General features: G+C 50.1%; 1 protein-coding gene across 1 annotated transcript in view; it reads left to right on the top strand.

The window, feature by feature from the left end:
• Positions 1-21,630, top strand: part of lmnb1 (lamin B1) — a 192,556-nt gene that overhangs the window by 20,500 nt on the left and 150,426 nt on the right. Inside the window, exons 2-3 of the mRNA XM_072516572.1 lie at positions 272-360; positions 2,462-2,502. Coding sequence (XP_072372673.1) covers positions 287-360; positions 2,462-2,502 — 115 coding nt within the window. The 5' untranslated portion in view covers positions 272-286. The remainder of the gene's footprint in view (positions 1-271; positions 361-2,461; positions 2,503-21,630) is intronic.

The following is a 21,630-nucleotide window of genomic DNA, read 5'->3' on the forward strand; positions in this document are numbered from 1 at the left end:
AGTTTACTACTTTGAAATAACTGGTATGAGATAAGACCAACCTAAATTTATGGTTCAGAGGACCAATTTGTGTTGTTCCATTTGATGTTTGAACCACCTCTATTACGTTGAAGGTTTAATAGTGTATATCAGTGTTTATTCCCCCAGGCATAATTACTAGAATCTTTTGAACTGTACTTTGATAATTGGGTCAGTATCTAATGTGAGCTATGCTTTTCTTCAAAATGAGTAAATGCTCTTCCGAACATTCCTGTTGTCTTTTTTATTGCAGCAAGTAAGGAAAAACATGTTGCAGTTGGCAGAGTTTGTGTATCTTCTGGTTTATCTGTGCACAATATGGAATACGCTCACATCTTTCAGGTAAAATAAGCATATATACAGAGTCTAGTGTTCCTTGACTGGCCTTGCCAACAAATGTAATTTGCTAAAATTATGGCACATTTAAAATAAATCTGTTTACAGCAATTTTGATGTGTCATTTGGGCCTCACTAGACCCCAAAGATCTCTTTGTTGCTTTGTTTGGTGCTTTTTATTTTGTGCTGCCTTCTCCCCATCATTGTAATGCTGTTTCAGGAACAGATGTGTTAGTAAATCCATTGATTCCGTCCTGTAAAACACCTCCAGGTAAATTGGTTAGTGACTTGGGGAAATCAGAGCTCAGATTTAGTCCACTTGGATGAGTGTGGACATGGCATTGAAAAGCGATACACCCCCCTAAGAGCTTGAAGTATGACATGTGAAAAGGCTTGTAGCCTCTTAAATCCACAGAAAATGTCCAATAGGCCTTGGGGCATTTGACTATGTTAAAGATTTACATACATTTTACATATTTACATAGAATTTACAATGCAGAAGGAGGCCATGCGGCCCATCGAGTCTGCACCGGCCCTTGGAAAGAGCACCCCCACTTAAGCCCACACCTCCACCCTATCCCAGTAATCTCACCTAACCTTTTTGGATACTAAGGACAATTTAGCATTGCCAATCCACCTAACCTGCACATCTTTGGGCTGTGGGAGGAAACCGGAGCACCCGGAGGAAATCCACGCAGTCACGGAGAGAACGTGCGGACTCCGCACAGACCGTGACCCAAGCCAGATATCGAACCTGAGACCCTGGAGCTGTGAAGTACCAGTGTTAACCACTGTGCTACCGTACCGTCCACTTATGCTTGGCAAGTTGTTGTTGCAGCTCACCATTCCCAACCAACTTCAGACAGTGTATAAATTGGTAATTCAATGGTTTATTAAAGGCTAGCTCTAATCCAGGGTAGGTCTAATAAATACAGGACAGAGTGCTCCAGATCCCTTCCTGTTCTTTTTAATAATGTAGCTGATCTCAACTAAGCAGAATTGTGAGCTCTAACCGGCCACTGTCTCCTGGGTTAGGAAGGGTGAAAACAGTATGGGCCATTATCAGATTAAATTGTTTTTGAAAGTGTTGTATTTGATGAATTACTTGTCACGCTGTATTACCAAAACACTTTCTGCACAAAATGCAATATGACGGACGAAACATTTTTAATTAGTTTAAAAATACATAACTGGGGATATATACAAGTGGCTGGGGGAGCAGGGAGGCGAGCGGGTGGTGAAGATCAAGGAGAAATGAGAAGCGGAGTTGGGAGGGGAGATCAATTAGGGAGTATGGAGTGAGGCACTACGTAGTGTAAATGGGCCCTCTTGTGCAAGGATGAGCCCGATACAGTTTAAGGTGGTGCACAGGGTGCTTATGACTCGGGCGAGAATGAGTGGGTTCTTTCAGGGGGTAGCAGATGAGTGTGAGAGGTGTGGGCGGAGGCCAGCGAATCACGCGCACATGTTTTGGGGTTGCAAAAAATTGGGAAGATTCTGGATGGGAGTATTCGCGGTCTTAGCCAGGGTAGTGGAGCAGGAGGTGGACCCGGACCCTTTGGTGGCGATATTTGGGGTTTCAGAGAAGTCAGAGCTCATGGAGAGGAGGAAGGCCAATGTCATGGCCTTCGCCTCTGATTGCACGGCAGCGAATTTTGCTGGAGTGGCGGTCGGCATCGCCACCGGGGGTAGCAGCATGGTTGGGTGACCTGTACGACTTCCTGCGATTAGAGAAGATAAAGTATGAGTTAAGGGGCTCTTCAGAGGGGTTTGAGGATAAGGTGGGATGTTTGTGACTATGTTTGAGGGGCTGTTCGTCGTCGGGGGGGGGGGTGAAAAAGAGGAAAAATCTGTATAGTTGATTGTTGGGAAGCATGTTTCCCGGGGTGTTTAATCGCTGTAACCTGTTTTGATACATGTTTGTAATAAAATACATTTTTAAAATTAATGCATACAATATGTTAAATTTTATATACTGCACTCAAGAAGGAATCCATCTCAGTTACATTTTAAAATTTATCTGAAATCAAAAGAACTGAAATGTGCAACATCAGTTTGTTTCTGTGTATAATGACTATATTTTGTTGAATTTTTGTCGGATTCACAGGGTATGTGAAGCTGTTCCACTACAGTCAGAAAGAAATACAAGTAAGTGTTGTAATGATCAAATTTACAATTTGTATCAAAATTTTGCTTTTCATTTTTGAAAATTGAAAAAAGAGATCCTGTAAGTACAGAATCATAATTACCGTTAAACCCACTGTGTAAGGATACATTTTTTGGCCACAAAAAATTGAATGTAAAATATGCATCTCAATTCCCTGGCATTTTTTATTATTTATTTGTTTAGATTTTGTGGTGTTGGCAAGTCCAACAATTATTGCCCATCCATGATTGCTCGTGATGTGGTGGTAAGCTGCCTTTTGGAAAGGCTGAGGTCTGTGATGGGAAGCTGTTCCCACAGTGCTGGTGAGATATGTTAAGCTCTGATGGTAACTGTAATAAGAACTAGGAAAGCAGTCTTGACTTCTTCAACTCAAATTTGTGTTCAGTAATCACTTATCCAACAATTGCCACCTGTATCCTCTTTTATATATCTGTACAGTCTATTAAACAATAAACACCATCTATTAAACAATTTAAACCTCATTTCCAACTTAAATACTAGGGAACATGAACTCTTTCCTAACATCCAGCCATAATGAAGCAACAGCGATATTGGGACATAATATAGCACCTATAATGTAATAGATTCAAGTCTGCTTCACAGAGGCATAAAACAACACAGAACCACTTGGGGATGTTATAATAATAATCTTTATTGTCACGTAGGTTTACATTAACAATGCAATGAAGTTACTGTGAAAAGCCCTCGTCACCACATTCCGGCCCCTGTTCGGGTGCACAGGGAGAATTCAAAATGTCCAAATTACCTAACAGCACGTCTTTTGGGACTTGCGGGAGGAAACCGGAGCACCCGGAGGAAACCCACACAGACTTGTACTTGGAGGAGTACTTGACAATTAGTGGTGCCCATGTTCTAGGCAGTAGAGCTCGTAGGTTTGGAAGGTGCTTTTGGAGAAGCCTTGACAAGGTGCTGCAGTGTATCGTGTAGATGCTACAGACTGCAGCTACGATGAGAGAGTGAGTGTTTGAGGTAGGGGTGGCATGCCAATCAAGTGGGTGGATTTATCCTGGATGGTGTTAAGGTTTTTCAATATCATTGGAGCTGCACTCATCTAGGATCTAGGAGAAACAGAGTTATTATCTCTGGGTTGTTACCCGTGCCACGTGATAGCGAGACGAAGAATAGGGAAAGCGAGGAGTTGAACACGTGGCTACAGGGATGGTGCAGGAGGGAGGGTTTCAGATTTCTGGATAATTGGGGCTCATTCTGGGGTCGGTGGGACCTCTACAAATGGGATGGTCTACACCTGGACCAGAGGGGTACCAATATCCTGGGGGGGGGAATTTGCTAATGCTCTTCGGGAGGGTTTAAACTAGTCCAGCAGGGGCTTGGGAACCTGAATTGTAGCTCCAGTATACAGGAGGTTGAGAGTAGTGAGGTCATGAGTAAGGTTCCAAAGATGCAGGAGTGTACCGGCAGGCAGGAAGGTGGTTTAAAGTGTGTCTTCAATGCCAGGAGCATCCGGAATAAGGTGGGTGAACATGCGGCATGGGTTGGTACCTGGGACTTCGATGTTGTGGCCATTTCGGAGACATGGATAGAGCAGGGACAGGAATGGTTGTTGCAGGTGCCGGGGTTTAGATATTTCAGTAAGCTCACGGAAGGTGGTAAAGGAGGGGGAGGGGTGGCATTGTTAGTCAAGGACAGTATTACGGTGGCAGAAAGGACGTTTGATGAGGACCGTCTACTGAGGTAGTATGGGCTGAGGTTAGAAACAGGAAACAGGAAAGGAGAGGTCACCCTGTTAGGGGTTTTCTATAGGCCTCTGAAAAGTTCCAGAGATGTAGAGGAAAGGATTGCAAAGATGATTCTGGATAGGAGCGAAAGCAACAGGGTAGTTGTTATGGGAGACTTTAACTTTCCAAATATTGACTGGAGACGCTATAGTTCGAGTACTTTAGATGGGTCCGTTTTTGTCCAATGTGTGCAGGAGGGTTTCCTGACACAGTATGTCGATAGTCCAACGAGAGGCGAGGCCGTATTGGATTTGGTACTGGGTAATGAACCAGGACAGGTGTTAGATTTGGAGGTAGGTGAGCACTTTGGTGATAGTGACCACAATTCGATTACGTTTACTTTAGTGATGGAAAGGGATAGGTATGTACCGCAGGGCAAGAGTTATATCTGGGGGAAAGGCAATTATGATGCGATGAGGCAAGACTTAGGATGCATCGGATGGAGAGGAAAGCTGCAGGGGATGGGCACAATGGAAATGTGGAGCTTGTTCAAGGAACAGCTATTGCGTGTCCTTGATAAGTATGTACCTGTCAGGCAGGGAGGAAGTGGTCGAGCAAGGGAACCGTGGTTTACTAAGGCAGTCAAAACACTTGTCAAGAGGAAGAAGGAGGCTTACGTAAAGATGAGACAAGGTTCAGTTAGGGCGCTCGAGAGTTACAAGTTAGCTAGGAAGGACCTAAAGAGAGAGCTAAGAAGAGCCAAGAGGGTACATGAGAAGTCTTTGGCAGGTAGGATCAAGGATAACCCTAAAACTTTCTATAGATATGTCCGGAATAAAAGAATGACTTGGGTAAGAGTAGGGCCAGTCAAGGACAGTAGTGGGATGTTGTGCTTGGAGTCCGAGGAGATAGGAGAGGTGCTAAATGAATATTTTCCGTCAGTATTCACACAGGAAAAAGACAATGTTGTCGAGGAGAATACTGAGATTCAGGCTACTAGACTAGAAGGGCTTGCGGTTCATAAGGAGGAGGTGTTAACAATTCTGGAAAGTGTGAAAATAGATAAGTCACCTGGGCCGGATGGGATTTATCCTAGGATTCTCTGGGAAGCTAGGGAGGAGATAGCTTAGCCGTTGGCTTTAATCTTTAAGTCATCTTTGTCTACAGGAATAGTGCCAGAAGACTGGAGGATAGCAAATGTTGTCCCCTTGTTCAAGAAGGGGAGTAGAGACAACCCCGGTAACTATAGGCCAGTGAGCCTTACTTCTGTTTGTGGGCAAAATCTTGGACAGGTTTATAAGAGATCGGGTGTATAATCATCTGGAAAGGAATAATTTGATTAGACATAGTCAACACGGTTTTGTGAAGGGTAGGTCGTGCCTCACAAACCTTATTGAGTTCTTTGAGAAGGTGACCAAACGGGTGGATGAGGGTAAAGCAGTTGATGTGGTGTATATGGATTTCAGTAAAGCGTTTGATAAGGTTCCCCACGGTAGGCTACTGCAGAAAATACGGAAGCATGGGATTCAGGGAGATTTAGCAGTTTGGATCAGAAATTGGCTAGCTGGAAGAAGACAAAGGGTGGTGGTTGATCGGAAGTGTTCAGACTGGAGTCCAGTTACTAGTGGTGTACCACAAGGATGTGTTTTGGGGCCACTGCTGTTTGTCATTTTTATAAATGACCTGGAGGGGGGCATAGAAGGATGGGTGAGTAAATTTGCAGATGACACTAAAGTCGGTGGAGTTGTGGACAGTGCGGAAGGATTTTCCAAGTTACAGAGGGACATAGATAAGCTGCAGCGCTGGGCTGAGAGGTGGCAAATGGAGTTTAATGCAGAAAAGTGTGAGGTGATTCATTTTGGAAGGGATAACAGGAAGACAGAGTACTGGGCTAATGGTAAGATTCTTGGCAGTGTGGATGAGCAGAGAGATCTCGGTGTCCATGTACATAGATCCCTGAAAGTTGCCATTCAGGTTGAGAGGGTTGTTAAGAAGGCGTACGGTGTCTAGCTTTTATTGGCAGAGGGATTGAGTTTCTGAGCCATGAGGTCATGTTGCAGCTGTACAAAATTCTGGTGCGGACGCATTTGGAGTATTGCGTGCAATTCTGGTCGCCGCATTATAGGAAGGATGTGGAAGCATTGGAAAGGGTGCAGAGGAGATTTACCAGAATCTTGCCTGGTATGGAGGGAAGATCTTATGAGGAAAGGCTGAGGGACTTGAGGCTGTTTTCGTTAGAGAGAAGAAGGTTAAGAGGTGACTTAATTGAGGCATACAAGATGATCAGAGGATTGGATAGGGTGGACAGTGAGAGCCTTTTTCCTCGGATGGTGATGTCTAGCACGAGGGGACATAGCTTTAAATTGAGGGGAGATAGATATAGGACAGATGTCAGAGGTTTGTTCTTTACTCAGAGGGTAGTAAGGGCGTGGAATGCCCTGCCTGCAACAGTAGTGGACTCGCCAACACTAAGGGCATTCAAATGGTCATTGGATAGACATATGGACGATAAGGGAATAGTGTAGACGGGCTTTAGAGTGGTTTCACAGGTCGGCGCAACATCGAGGGCCGACGGGCCTCTACTGCGCTGTAATGTTCTATGTTCTATTCCATCACACTTCTGACTTGAGCCTTGTAAATGATAGAAAGACTTGGGGAGTCAGGAATCCAACACTGAAAGACAAACCAACCTAAAGTAAATTGAACTGGAGTAATTATGGTCTTGATTTAGTATCAAAATACTCGTGTACAGCAGGTGAATGGTTATTAGCCAGTAATTTTGGGGAATAAACACTCCTGTTCTGGCCTTGATGGCAAGATATTTCAATGCAATAATATAAATTTCCCTATATTAAATTACGAGTCACACTTATACGCAAAGATTATTATGGAGCTAAATGAATGGGTGAACAATTTATTTCCAGACTACCATGAAACGTTAATGTAGCACTTCAAATACCAAAAAAGCGTACACCTTTTATGGGTCCAGGAATAGTCTAGCTTGCCTTAATTTTGACTTGTATCAAAATGTATCCATCTAGAGCCTTTTCACCTGGAATTCTCTCATTCATCCGAGTAGCCCTTTAAAGAGCTGTTTCTCTTTCCTAATGGGACCTAGTAAGCAATTCATTTTTTAAAATTGCAATATGAAGAGTAGCAACATTGAAAGGAAGAGGGGTAGTGTGGTGTTGAGCTAAAAGATGACGCATCAAAGAGGAATTTAGAGTCATGGAGATCTACAGTATACAAAGGCACTTTGGCCCATCGTGTCTGCGCTGGTCAAAAACAACCACCTAGCTATGCTAATCCCAATTTCCAGCACTTGGCCCATAGCCTTGTATGCCTCGGCATTGCAAGAGCACACCTAAATTCTTAAATGTTATGAAGGTCTCTGCCTCCACCACCCTTTCAGACAGTGAGTTCCAGACTCCCACCACTCTTTGGGTGAAATGGTTTTTTTCTCGAACTTCCTGCCCCTTGCCTTAAATCTATGCCCCCTGGTCACTTATCCCTCCACCAAGAGAGAAAGTTTCTTCCTGTCTACTCTATTTATGCCCCTCATAATTTTATGCATCTCAATCATCTCCCCAATCAGTCTCCTCTGATCCAAGAAAAACAACCCCAGCCTATCCAATCTCTCTTCATAACTAAAACTCTCCAGCCCAGGCAACGTCCTGGCAAATCTCCTTTCCACCCTTTTCAAGTACTTTCACATCCCTCCTATAATGTGGATTCCAGAACTCACACAATACTCTAGCTGTGGCCTAACCAACATTTTATACAGTTCCAGCATAAGCTCCCTGCTCTTAAACTCTATGCTTCTACTAATAAAGCCAAGGGTGGTACGGTAGCACAGTGGCTTCACAGCTCCAGGGTCCCAGGTTCGATTCCCGGATTGGGTCACTGTCTGTGCGGAGTCTGCACGTTCTCCCCGTGTATGCATGGGTTTCCTCCGGGTGCTCCGGTTTCCTCCCACAGTCCAAAGGTGTGCAGGTTAGGTGGATTGATCATGTTAAATTGCCCTTAGTGTCTAAAAAGGTTGGGTGAGGTAACTGGGTTACGGGGATAGGGTGGAGGTGTGGGCTTAGGTAGGCTGCCCTTTCCAAGGGCCGGTGCAGACTCGATGGGCCGAATGGTCTCCTTCTGCACTGTAGATTCTATGATACCATATGCCTTCTTAACCACTGTATCCACCTGCTCTGGTCCCTCTGCTCCTTTAGTGCTTCCCAGGATCTTGCCATTTATCATGTATTCCCTTATCTCGTTTGTCCTGTCCCAAGTGCAACGCCTCGCACTTATCCGGAATGAATTCCATTTGCCACTGCTCAGCCTATCTGACTAGCCCATCTATATTCTCCTGTAATCTAAGGCTATCCTCTTCACTATTTACCACTACCATTTTTCGTATAATCCGTGGACTTACTTCTACATTCAAGTAGAATCATTCATATAAACCACAAACAGCAAGGGCTCCAAAACTGATCCTTGCAGGACCCCACTGGATACAGGCTTCCAGTTGGAAAAGCATCCCTCAACTATCACCCTCTGCTTCCGGCCACTGCGCCAATTCTGGATCCAATTTGCCAAATTTCCTTGGATCCTGTGTGACCTTATCAAAAGCCTTGCTGAAGTCCAAGTGGACAACGACAAATGAAATGCCCTCATCTGTACACCTGGTCACCTCTTTGAAAAATTCAATCAAGTTAGTCAGACATGACCTCCCCTCAACAAAACCATGCTGACTGTTATTGATTAATCATTGCCTCTCCAAATGCAGATGAATTCTGTGTCTCAGAATTTTAATTTTTTTTAATAAACATTTTATTGAGGTATTTCTTTGGCATTGTAACAGCAACAAAATCAACAATGTACATAATAAGGAAAATATAAACATAGTGCAAATTCCGCTTCCCTCTCCCACAGGTCCTACCATTGCTTACCCCCCTCTTCTGCTGACAATTAATTCTCTGCGAGGAAGTCGATGAATGGTTGCTACCTCCGGTCGAACCCCAACAGAGACCCTCTCATGGCTTAATTTTCTCCAGGCAGAGGAAGCCAGCCAGGTCTCCGATTTCGGGGGCTTTGAGTCTCTCCATGCTAGTAATATGCGTCTCCGGGCTACCAGGGAAGCAAAGGCCAGAATGTCTGCCTCTTTCTCCTCCTGGATTCCCGGATCCTGCATCACCCCAAAAATCGCCACCTCTGGACTCATCGCCACCCTCATGTTTAATACCGTGGACATGGCATCGGCAAACCCCTGCCAAAACCCCCTCAGTCTTGGACATGCCCAAAACATATGGACATAGTTCGCTGCCCCCCCCCCCCCCCCCCCCCCCCCCCCCCCCCCCCCGCACACTTCGCACACCTGTCCTCCACCCCAAAGAATCTGCTCATCTGGGCCACTGTCATGTGGGGAGCCCGGTGAACGGCCTTCAATTGGATCAGGCTGAGCCTGGCATATGTCACGGTTGCGTTGACCCTTCCTAACGTGTCTGCCCAGAGGCCCTCCTCCATCTCTTCCCCCCCCCCCCCCCCAGCTCCTCCTCTCACTTTTGCTTCAGCTCCTCGGTCTGCATCTCCTCCGAACGCATGAGCACTTTGTATATGTCCGAGACGCTCCCCCCTCCTATCCATCCTCTAGAGACCACCCTATCCTGAATCCCCCTTAGCGGCAGCAGTGGGAAGTTTGGTACCTGCTGCCGCAGAAAGTCCCGTACCTGTAAATATCGGATTAAATTTCCCCCCCGCCAATGGAAACTTCTCCTCCAGCGCCCTCATGCTCAGGAAGCTTTCTTCTATGAACAAGTCCCCCATTCTCTCAATCCCCGCACTCCGCCAAATTCGGAACCCCCTCGCCCATCCTCCCCGGGGCAAACCGATGGTTATCGCAGATTGGGGACCACACCGACACCCTCTCTGCTCCCACATGTCTCCTCCACTGCCCCCAGACTCTCAGGGCCGCCACCACCACTGGACTGCTGGAGTACCACGCCTGCGGGAATGGCAGAGGCGCCGTTACCAACGCCCCCAAACCTGTGTCCCTAAAAGAAGGTGCCTCCATGCGCACCCACGCCGGCTCACCCCCCACCAGCCACCTCCTCACCATGGCTATGTTAGCCGCCCAGTAGTAGTTGCTGAAATTCGGCAGCGCCAGCCGTCCATCCCCCCGACTCTGCTCGAGCATTGCCCTCTTCACCCCCGGGGACTTGCCCCCCACACACAGCCCACGACAATGTTATTGATCCGCTTATAAAAGGACCGCGGGATGAAGATGGGGAGACATTGGAAAACAAATAGGAATCTCAGGAGGACTGTCATTTTTACCGACTGCACTCTACCCGCCAGAGGCAACGGGAGCGCATCCCATCTCCGGAAATCCTCCTTCATCTGATCCACCAACCGGGCCAAGTTCAATTCATGTAGTCTGTCCCAATCCCTCGCCACTTGAATACCCAGGTACCTGAAAGTGTCCCCTCCCACTCTGAGCGGCAGTTCCCCCAGTCACCTCTCCTGACCTCTTGCTTGGGCCATAAACATCTCGTTCTTCCCCATATTCAGCTTATACCCCGAAAACCGGCCGAATTCTCCTAAAATTCCCAGAATTTCTTCCATCCCCTCCATTGGGTCTGAGACATACAGCAGTGAGTCATCCGCATACAGCGAGACTCTGTCCCCCCCCCCCGGACAAAGCCCTTCCAGCCCCTCAGAGCAATTGCCAGCAGCTCTTTCGCCAGCGCAAACAGCAATGGGGAGAGGGGACATCCATGCCTCGTCCCCCGGTGCAGCCTGAAATAGTCCGAAGTCGTCCTGTTTGTCCGTACAGTAGCTACCGGAGCCCGGTACAGCAGCCTAACCCAGTCAACAAAGCCCCTTCCAAATCCGAACCGTTCCAGCACCTCCCATAAGTAATCACACCCAACCCGGTCGAAGGCTTTTTTTGCGTCCATCGCGACCACCACCTCAACGTCCCTGCCTTCCGGGGGCATCATGATCACGTTTAGCAGTCTTCTTACATTGGCCATCAGCTGCCTGCCCTTAATGAACCCAGTCTGATCCTCCACGATAACGTCCGGTACACAGTCCTCAATCCTGGAGGACAGAATTTTGGCCAGACGTTTGGCATCTACATTCAGCAAGGAAATCGGCCTGTAAGACCCACACAGCTCGGGGTCCTTGTCTTCTTTTCAGAATGAGCGAGACCATGGCCTGTGACATCGTCTGGGGAAGAGCCCCTCTTTCCTTGGCCACGTTAAAGACCTTCATCAGCACCGGCCCCAATATTCCAGAGAGCTTTTTATAGAACTCGGCTGGGTACCCGCCCGGTCCCGGGGCCTTGCCCAACTGCATGGCCTTCAGCCCCTCCACTATCTCTTCCAGCCCAATCAGGGCCCCCAGCCCTTCTACCAGCTCCCCAACAACCTTTGGGAAAGTCAGCCCATCCAAATAGTGCCTCATCCCCTCCAGCCCTGCAGGGGGTTCCGACCTGTACAACCTGCTATAAAAATCCCGAAAGGTCTTGCTCACCCCCGCCGAGTCCCCAACTACGTTCCCATCCCCGTCAATAACTTTCCCTATTTTTCTAGCTGCCTCCCTCTTTCTGAGCTGCTGTGCAAGCATCCTGCTGGCCTTCTCCCCGTGCTCATAACTCGCCCCCTTCACCTTTCTGAGCTGTTCCACTGCCCTCCCGGTGGTTAACAAACCAAATTCCGCCTGTAGCCTCCGGCGTTCCCTTAAAAGCCCTGCCTCTGGAGCCTCCGCATACCTCCTATCCACTCGTAGAATCTCTTTTACCAGTCAGTCCGTTTCAGCCCTATCCGTCCTGTCCCTGTGAGCCCGGATCGAGATCAGCTCTCCTCTCACCACTGCCTTCAGCGCTTCCCAGACCACCGTTGCTGAGACCACCCCCGTATCGTTTACCTGCAGGTAATTCAGCATGCACTCCTTCAGCCTCTCACACACCGCTTGGTCCGCCAATAGCCATACATCCAACCTTCATTGCGGGCGCTGCATGGTCCGAGATCGTAATCACCGAATACCCTGTGTCCACCACCCCCGCCAATAGGGCCCTACCCACAACAAAGAAATCTATCCGGGAATACACCTTGTGTACGTGGGAGTAAAAAGAAAATTCCTTGGCCCTCGGCTGCCTAAATCTCCATGGATCCCCCCCCCCCCCCCGCCCCCCATCTGCTCCATGAACCCTTTCAGCTTCTTTGCCATTGCTGGCACCTTGCCCGTTCTCGAGCATGACCGGTCCGGGCCTGGATCAATAACCGTATTAAAATCCCCTCCCATAATCAGCCTGTGCGAATCCAGATCCGGAATCTTCCCTAGCACCCTCTTTTTATAAAATCCCCATTATCCCAATTTGGCGGGAATACATTGACCAGCAATCCTTCATCCCCTACAGCTTGCCACTAACCATGATATATCGACCTCCCACATCCGAGTTTATCCTCCCCACCTCAAATGCCACCCGCTTGTTAATCAGAATCGCAGCCCCTCTTGTCTTTGAATCCAGCCTCGAGTGGAAGACCTGACTAATCCAGCCTTTCCTCAACCTGACCTGATCCACTACTTTAAGATGTCTCCTGCAGCATTACCACGCCCACCTTCAGTCCCCTCAGGTGCGCAAACACACGTGCCCTCTTTACCGGCCCATTTAGCCCTCGGACATTCCAGGTGACCAGCCTAGTTGGGGGGCAAAGTGTCCCCCCCCACCCGCCGGTCAGCCATCCCCTTTCTTGGGCCCGCCTCCAGCCCATGCGCCGCGCCTCTTTCCGGCCTGCCCCATGGCGGCCCCCACCCTCGACCCCCTCAGTGACCTTCCATCAAAGTCCCTCCCACGTCAACAGAACCCCCCCCCCTCTCTTCCACCCCCTCGCCCCCCCCCCCAAGCAACACTACTCTAAAGCCCAACCCATCTAATGAACTAAGCATATACACACCTCCCACTGTGCTTCCGTGAGCTAGCTCACCCAGCTAGCTTGGTGGCCCCTGCCCCCGGCACCAAGAAGTCTCCCACTTATTGTTCCCTCGTACCCCTCTCCCCGCCCATGTAAACAAATTCCCTCATCCAACAATCCCCAAACAAACACCCAGCAGCAAGAAAACACAAAAACAAAAGCACCACCCACCGAAACTCAGACAGGCACGTCTCCATCCCACAAAAGTGCACATCAATAAAAACACACAAGATAAAACAGAAAAGGGACATTGCCAACATCTACCGAGAAAAAGAAACAAAAAAACAAAAAATGGACTCACCCCCCCCCCCCCCCCCCTGCCTTTTTTCCCTAAGCAGAGTTCCAAAAAAAAACAGACACAAAACAAAGCCCACCAAAAACCAAGGGGGAGAAAAGAAAAACAAAAAAAACAACAGAAAAACAGAGATAAAAGGGCCCAATGTAGGCCAACACGTTGTCACTAAGTCCGAAAGTTCTCAAACTCCCACCAGTCCTTTTAGCAAAGTCCAGCAACTCAAAATAGTGATGCTGGTCCCCATGCGTGACCCAAAGACGCGCCGGATACAGCAGACCGAACTTAACCTGCTTCTTAAATAGAATAGCCTTGACTTGGTTAAAGCCTGCCCTCTTACTCACCACCTCCACGCTCAGGTCCTGGTACACCCGCAGGATGCTGTTATCCCACTTGCAACTCCGCGTGCACTTGGCCCACCGAAGAATGCATTCCTTGTCCAGGAACCTGTGGAATCTCACCACCATTGCCCTTGGAGGGTCCCCCGCCCGCGGCTTCCTAGCAAGCGCCCGGTACACCCTGTCCCCTCCCCCAGCAGCTTTTCTTTTTTTTTATTAAATATTTTATTGAAAATTTTTGGTCAACCAACACAGTACATTGTGCATCCTTTACACAATATTATAACAACACAAATAACAATGACCTATTTTATAAACAAAAAATGAATAAATAATAAATAACAAAAATGAAAACTAGCCCTAATTGGCAACTGCCTTGTCACAAGTAACACTCTCCAAAAATATAATTTAACAGTCCAATATATAATTATCTGTAGCAACGACCTATACATACTATACAGTATATATTAACAACCCTGAGAGTCCTTCTGGTTCCTCCTCCCCCCCCCCCCCCGATCCTGGGCTGCTACTGCTGCCTTCTTTTTCCCATTCCGTCTATCTTTCTGCGAGGTATCCGACGAACGGTTGCCACCCGCCTGGTGAACCCTTGAGCCGACCCCCTTAGGACGAACTTAATCCGCTCTAGCTTTATAAACCCCGCCATGTCATTTATCCAGGTCTCCACCCCCGGGGGCTTGGCTTCTTTCCACATTAGCAATATCCTGCGCCGGGCTACTAGGGACGCAAAGGCCAAAACATCGGCCTCTCTCGCCTCCTGCACTCCCGGCTCTTGTGCAACCCCAAATATAGCCAACCCCCAGCTTGGTTCGACCCGGACTCCTACTACTTTTGAAAGCACCTTTGTCACCCCCATCCAAAACCCCTGTAGTGCCGGGCATGACCAAAACATATGGGTATGATTCGCTGGGCTTCTCGAGCACCTCGCACACCTATCCTCCACCCCAAAAAATTTACTGAGCCGTGCTCCAGTCATATGTGCCCTGTGTAATACCTTAAACTGAATCAGGCTTAGCCTGGCACACGAGGACGACGAGTTTACCCTGCTCAGGGCATCTGCCCACAGCCCCTCCTCGATCTCCTCCCCCAGCTCTTCTTCCCATTTCCCTTTTAGTTCATCTACCATAGTCTCCCCTTCGTCCCTCATTTCCCTATATATATCTGACACCTTACCATCCCCCACCCATGTCTTTGAGATCACTCTGTCCTGCACCTCTTGTGTCGGGAGCTGCGGGAATTCCCTCACCTGTTGCCTCGCAAAAGCCCTCAGTTGCATATACCTGAATGCATTCCCTTGGGGCAACCCATATTTCTCGGTCAGCGCTCCCAGGCTCTCGAACTTCGCATCCACAAACAGATCTTTCAGTTGCGTTATTCCTGCTCTTTGCCACATTCCATATCCCCCATCCATTCCCCCCGGGGCAAACCTATGGTTGTTTCTTATCGGGGACCCCCCCAAGGCTCCAGTCTTTCCCCTATGCCGTCTCCACTGTCCCCAAATCTTCAGTGTAGCCACCACCACCGGGCTTGTGGTGTAGTTCCTCGGTGAGAACGGCAATGGGGCTGTCACCATAGCCTGCAGGCTAGTCCCCCTACAGGACGCCCTCTCTAATCTCTTCCACGCCGCTCCCTCCTCCTCTCCCATCCACTTACTCACCATTTGAAATATTAGCGGCCCAATAATACTCACTTAGGCTCGGTAGTGCCAGCCCCCCCCTATCCCTGCTACGCTGTAAGAATCCCTTCCTCACTCTCGGGGTCTTCCCGGCCCACACAAAACCCATGATGCTCTTTTCAATCCTTTTAAAAAAAGCCTTTGTGATCACCACCGGGAGGCACTGAAACACAAAGAGGAATCTCGGGAGGACCACCATCTTAACCGCCTGCACCCTCCCTGCCATTGACAGGGATACCATATCCCATCTCTTGAAATCCTCCTCCATCTGTTCCACCAACCGCGTTAAATTTAACCTATGCAATGTGCCCCAATTCTTAGCTATCTGGATCCCCAGGTAACGAAAGTCCCTTGTTACCTTCCTCAACGGTAGGTCCTCTATTTCTCTACTCTGCTCCCCTGGATGCACCACAAACAACTCACTTTTCCCCATGTTCAATTTATACCCTGAAAAATCCCCAAACTCCCCAAGTATCCGCATTATTTCTGGCATCCCCTCCGCCGGGTCCGCCACGTATAGTAGCAAATCGTCCGCATACAAAGATACCCGGTGCTCTTCTCCTCCCCTAAGTACTCCCCTCCACTTCTTGGAACCCCTCAACGCTATCGCCAGGGGCTCAATCGCCAGTGCAAACAATAATGGGGACAGAGGGCATCCCTGCCTTGTCCCTCTATGGAGCCGAAAATATGCAGATCCCCGTCCATTCGTGACCACGCTCGCCACTGGGGCCCTATACAACAGCTGCACCCATCTAACATACCCCTCTCCAAAACCAAATCTCCTCAACACCTCCCACAAATAATCCCACTCCACTCTATCAAATGCTTTCTCGGCATCCATCGCCACTACTATCTCCGTTTCTCCCTCTGGTGGGGCCATCATCATTACCCCTAACAACCTCCGTATATTCGTGTTCAGCTGTCTCCCCTTCACAAACCCAGTTTGGTCCACGTGGACCACCCCCGGGACACATTCCTCTATTCTCATTGCCATTACCTTGGCCAGGACCTTGGCATCTACATTTAGGAGGGAAATAGGTCTATAGGACCCGCATTGGAGCGGGTCCTTTTCCTTCTTTAAGAGAAGCGATATCGTTGCTTCAGACATAGTCGGGGGCAGTTGTCCCTTTTCCTTTGCCTCATTAAAGATCCTCGTCAGTACCGGGGCGAGCAAGTCCACATATTTTCTATAGAATTCGACTGGGAATCCATCCGGTCCCGGGGCCTTTCCCGCCTGCATGCTCCTAATTCCTTTCACCACTTCTTCTACCTCGATCTGTGCTCCCAGTCCCACCCTTTCCTGCTCTTCCACCTTGGGACATTCCAGCCGATCCAAGAAGCCCATCATTCTCTCCCTCCCATCCGGGGGTTGAGCTTCATATAATTTTTTATAAAATGTCTTGAACACTCCATTCACTCTCTCCGCTCCCCGCTCCATCTCTCCTTCCTCATCCCTCACTCCCCCTATTTCCCTCGCTGCTCCCCTTTTCCTCAATTGGTGTGCCAGCAACCTGCTCGCCTTCTCCCCATATTCGTACTGTACACCCTGTGCCTTCCTCCATTGTGCCTCTGCAGTGCCTGTAGTCAGCAAGTCAAATTCTACATGTAGCCTTTGCCTTTCCCTGTACAGTCCCTCTTCCGGTGCTTCCGCATATTGTCTGTCCACCCTCAAAAGTTCTTGCAGCAACAGCTCCCGTTCCTTACTCTCCTGCTTCCCTTTATGTGCCCTTATTGATATCAGCTCCCCTCTAACCACCGCCTTCAACGCCTCCCAGACCACTCCCACCTGGACCTCCCCATTATCATTGAGTTCCAAGTACTTTTCAATGCACCCCCTCACCCTTAGACACACCCCCTCATCTGCCATTAGTCCCATGTCCATTCTCCAGGGTGGGCGCCCTCCTGTTTCCTCCCCTATCTCCAAGTCCACCCAGTGTGGAGCGTGATCCGAAATGGCTATAGCCGTATACTCCGTTCCCCTCACCTTCGGGATCAATGCCCTACCCAGCACAAAAAAGTCTATTCGCGAGTAGACTTTATGGACATAGGAGAAAAACGAGAACTCCTTACTCCTAGGTCTGCTAAATCTCCACGGGTCTACACCTCCCATCTGCTCCATAAAATCTTTAAGTACCTTGGCGGCTGCCGGCCTCCTTCCAGTCCTGGACTTCGACCTATCCAGCCCTGGTTCCAACACCGTATTAAAATCTCCCCCCATTATCAGCTTTCCCATCTCTAGGTCCGGAATGCGTCCTCGCATCCGCCTCATAAAATTGGCATCATCCCAGTTCGGGGCATATACGTTTACCAAAACCACCGTCTCCCCCTGTAGTTTGCCACTCACCATCACGTATCTGCCCCCGTTATCCGCCACTATAGTCTTTGCCTCGAACATTACCCGCTTCCCCACTAATATAGCCACCCCCCTGTTTTTCGCATCTAGCCCCGAATGGAACACCTGCCCCACCCATCCTTTGCGTAGCCTAACCTGGTCTATCAGTTTCAGGTGCGTTTCCTGTAACATAACCACATCTGCTTTAAGTTTCTTAAGGTGTGCGAGTACCCGTGCCCTCTTTATCGGCCCGTTCAGCCCTCTCACGTTCCACGTGATCAGCCGAGTTGGGGGGCTTCCTACCCCCCCCCCCCTTGTCGATTAGCCATCACCTTTTTCCAGCTCCTCACCTGGTTCCCACGCAGCTGTATCTCCCCCAGGTGGTGCCCCCCCGCCCATCCTCTCCCATACCAGCTCCCCCCTCTCCCCAGCAGCAGCAACCCAGTAATTCCCCCCTCCCACCCCCCCCGCTAGATCCCCCGCTAGCGTAATTACTCCCCCCATGTTGCTCCCAGAAGTCAGCAAACTCTGGCTGACCTCGGCTTCCCCCCGTGACCTCGGCTCGCACCGTGCGACGCCCCCTCCTTCCTGCTTCTCTATTCCCGCCATGATTATCATAGCGCGGGAACCAAGCCCGCGCTTCTCCCTTGGCCCCGCCCCCAATGGCCAACGCCCCATCTCCTCCACCTCCCCTCCTCCCCCATCACCACCTGTGGGAGAGAGAAAAGTTACCACATCGCAGGATTAGTACATAAAACCCCTCTTTGCCCCCACATTCGCCCCACCACTTTGTTCGAACGTTCTTTTTAATAACCCGCTCATTCCAGTTTTTCTTCCACAATAAAAGTCCACGCTTCATCCGCCGTCTCAAAGTAGTGGTGCCTCCCTCGATATGTGACCCACAGTCTTGCCGGTTGCAGCATTCCAAATTTTATCTTCTTTTTATGAAGCACCGCCTTGGCCCGATTAAAGCTCGCCCTCCTTCTCGCCACCTCCGCACTCCAGTCTTGATAAACGCGGATCACCGCGTTCTCCCATTTACTGCTCCGAGTTTTCTTCGCCCATCTAAGGACCATTTCTCTATCCTTAAAACGGAGGAATCTCACCACTATGGCTCTGGGAATTTCTCCTGCTCTCGATCCTCGCGCCATCACTCGGTATGCTCCCTCCACCTCCAACGGACCCGCCGGGGCCTCCGCTCCCATTAACGAGTGCAGCATCGTGCTCACATATGCCCCGACGTCCGCTCCCTCCACACCTTCAGGAAGACCAAGAATCCTCAGGTTGTTCCTCCTTGCGTTGTTTTCCAGTGCCTCCAACCTTTCCACACATCGTTTCTGATGTGCCTCCTGCGTCTCCGTCTTCACCACCAGGCCCTGTATATCGTCCTCATTCTCGGCTGCCTTTGCCTTCACGACCCGAAGCTCCCGCTCCTGGGTCTTTTGTTCCTCCTTTAGCCCTTCGATCGCCTGTAGTATCGGGGCCAACAGCTCTTTCTTCATTTCCTTTTTGATCTCTTCCACACAGCATTTCAAGAACTCTTGTTGTTCAGGGCCCCATGTTAAACTGCCACCTTCCGACGCCATCTTGGTTTTTGCTTGCCTTCCTTGCCGCTGTTCTAAAAGATCCACTGCAATCTGGCCACTTCCCTCTCCTTTTTCCATCCGTATCCAGGGGGGATTCCCTTCTGGTTTACCGCACAGTGTTTTTAGCCGTCAAAATTGCCGTTGGGGCTCCTATCAAGAGACCAAAAGTCCGTTTCACAGGGAGCTGCCGAAACGTGCGACTCAGCTGGTCATCGCAGCACCCGGAAGCCCCCCCAGCAGCTTTTCGAACATACCCGCCACGTATGCCCCAGCATCCGCTCCCTCAGACCCCTCCGGGAGCCGGACAATTCTTAGGTTCTGCTGGCGGGACCAGTTCTCAAGGTCCTCCACCTTCTCCAGGAGCCTTTTCTGCTGTTCCTGAAGCATCCCCACCTCCAGCTCCACCGCTGTTTGATGCTCCTCTTGTTCAAGCAGTGCCTTCTCCACCTTCTGAATCGCCAGGTCCTGGGCATCCAGTGTGCTCTCTAGCTGATCAATTGATTCTTTGATCGGGTCCAAGCATTCCCGCTTCTGCCTGGCAAAGCCATCCTGAATGGCCTGCATCATTGGGTCTGTTGGGTGCTGCGCTGCCACCCCAGGGGTCCGGCCCTCGGCCATACTGTCTCCCGTTGCAGCTTCAACACCGCTCGTTACTGACTTCTTGTTTCTGCCCTTTTGTGCACTTCTAATCCTTTTCTCCATAAACCGATGCGTGGAAACAGTGCCCAATTGCCGCAGCCTTCAAATTTGCCGTTTAAAACCGGAAAAAGTCCAGGGGAAAGGTCCAAAAGTCCGACCAGAGCGGGAGCCACCAAATGTGCGACTTACTCCTCCATAGCCGCCACAGGAAGTCCCTGTCTCTCGGAATTGCTTTCAATAGTTTCCCCAACACTGAGGTTAGACTGATTGGCCTGTAGTTTCCTGGTTTATTACTTCCTCCCTTCTTGAATAATTGTACCACATTGGCTATCCTCCGGCACCTCACCTGTGGCCAGACAGGAATTGAAAATTGTTACCAGTCCCCCTGCTCTTTCCTCCCTTGACTCACTCACTAGCCTGGGATACATTTCATCTGGGTGGGGGGGGTTGGGTGGGGGGTGGGGGGGGTGGGGGGTGGTGGGAGGGGGGTGGGGGTGGGGTGGGGGGGTGGGGTGGGGGTGTGGGTGGGGGGGTGGGTGGGGGTGGGGGGGTGGGGTGGGGGTGTCGGTGGGGGTGTGGGTGGGGGGGCTGGGGGGGGGTGGGGGGGGTGGGGGGGGGCTGGGGTGGGGTGGGGGGGTGGGGGGGGCTGGGGGGGGGGGGTGGGGGGGGTGGGGTGGGGTGGGGTGGGGGGGGGGGGGTGGGGGGGGGGGGGGAGGGTGGGGGGGGTGGGGGGGTGGGGGGGGGGTGGGGGGGGGTGGGGGGGGGGTGGGGGGGGGTGGGGGGGGTGGGGGGGGGGGGGTGGGGGGGGGGGGGGTTACTTTAATACTTTAAGATGTGTGGAGGAAGAGCTGGTGGAGTTCCTAGGGGCCCCAATTGGGCTGGTTGAAGTGGTGGAGGGGCTGGAGGCTATGCAGTCAGGCAAGGTGTGCCTATTGAACACCTGGCCTTGGAAAGGGTCCAGAGGAGGTTCACAAGAATGATCCCTGGAATGAAGAGCTGTCATATGAGAAATGGTTGAGGACTCTGGGTCTGTACTCGTTGGAGTTTAGAAGGATGAGGGGATCTTAGAACATAGAACAGACAGTGCAGAAGGAGGCCATTCGGCCCATCGAGTCTGCACTGACCCACTTAAGCCCTCAATTCCACCCTATCCCCCTAACCCAATACACCTCCTAACCTTTTTTGGTCACGAAGGGCAATTTACCATGGCCAATCCACCTAACCTGTACGTCTTTGGACTGTGGGAGGAAACCGGAGCACCCGGAGGAAACCCATGCAAACATGGGGAGAACGTGCAGACTCCGCACAGCCAGTGACCCAGCAGGGAATCGAACCTGGAGCTGTGAAGCCACAGTGCTGATCACTTGGGCTACCGTGCTTCTTATTGAAACTTATAGGATACTGTGAGGCCTGGATAGAGTGGACATGGAGACGATGTTTCCACTTGTAGGAAAAAACTAGAACCAGGGGGCACAATCTCAGACTAAAGGGACAATTCTTTAAAACAGAGATGAAGAGGAATTTCTTCAGCCAGAGGGTGGTGAATCTGTGGAACTCTTTGCCGCA

The sequence above is a fragment of the Scyliorhinus torazame genome, chromosome 9, assembly GCF_047496885.1.
Source record: "Scyliorhinus torazame isolate Kashiwa2021f chromosome 9, sScyTor2.1, whole genome shotgun sequence".
NCBI lineage: Eukaryota > Metazoa > Chordata > Chondrichthyes > Carcharhiniformes > Scyliorhinidae > Scyliorhinus > Scyliorhinus torazame.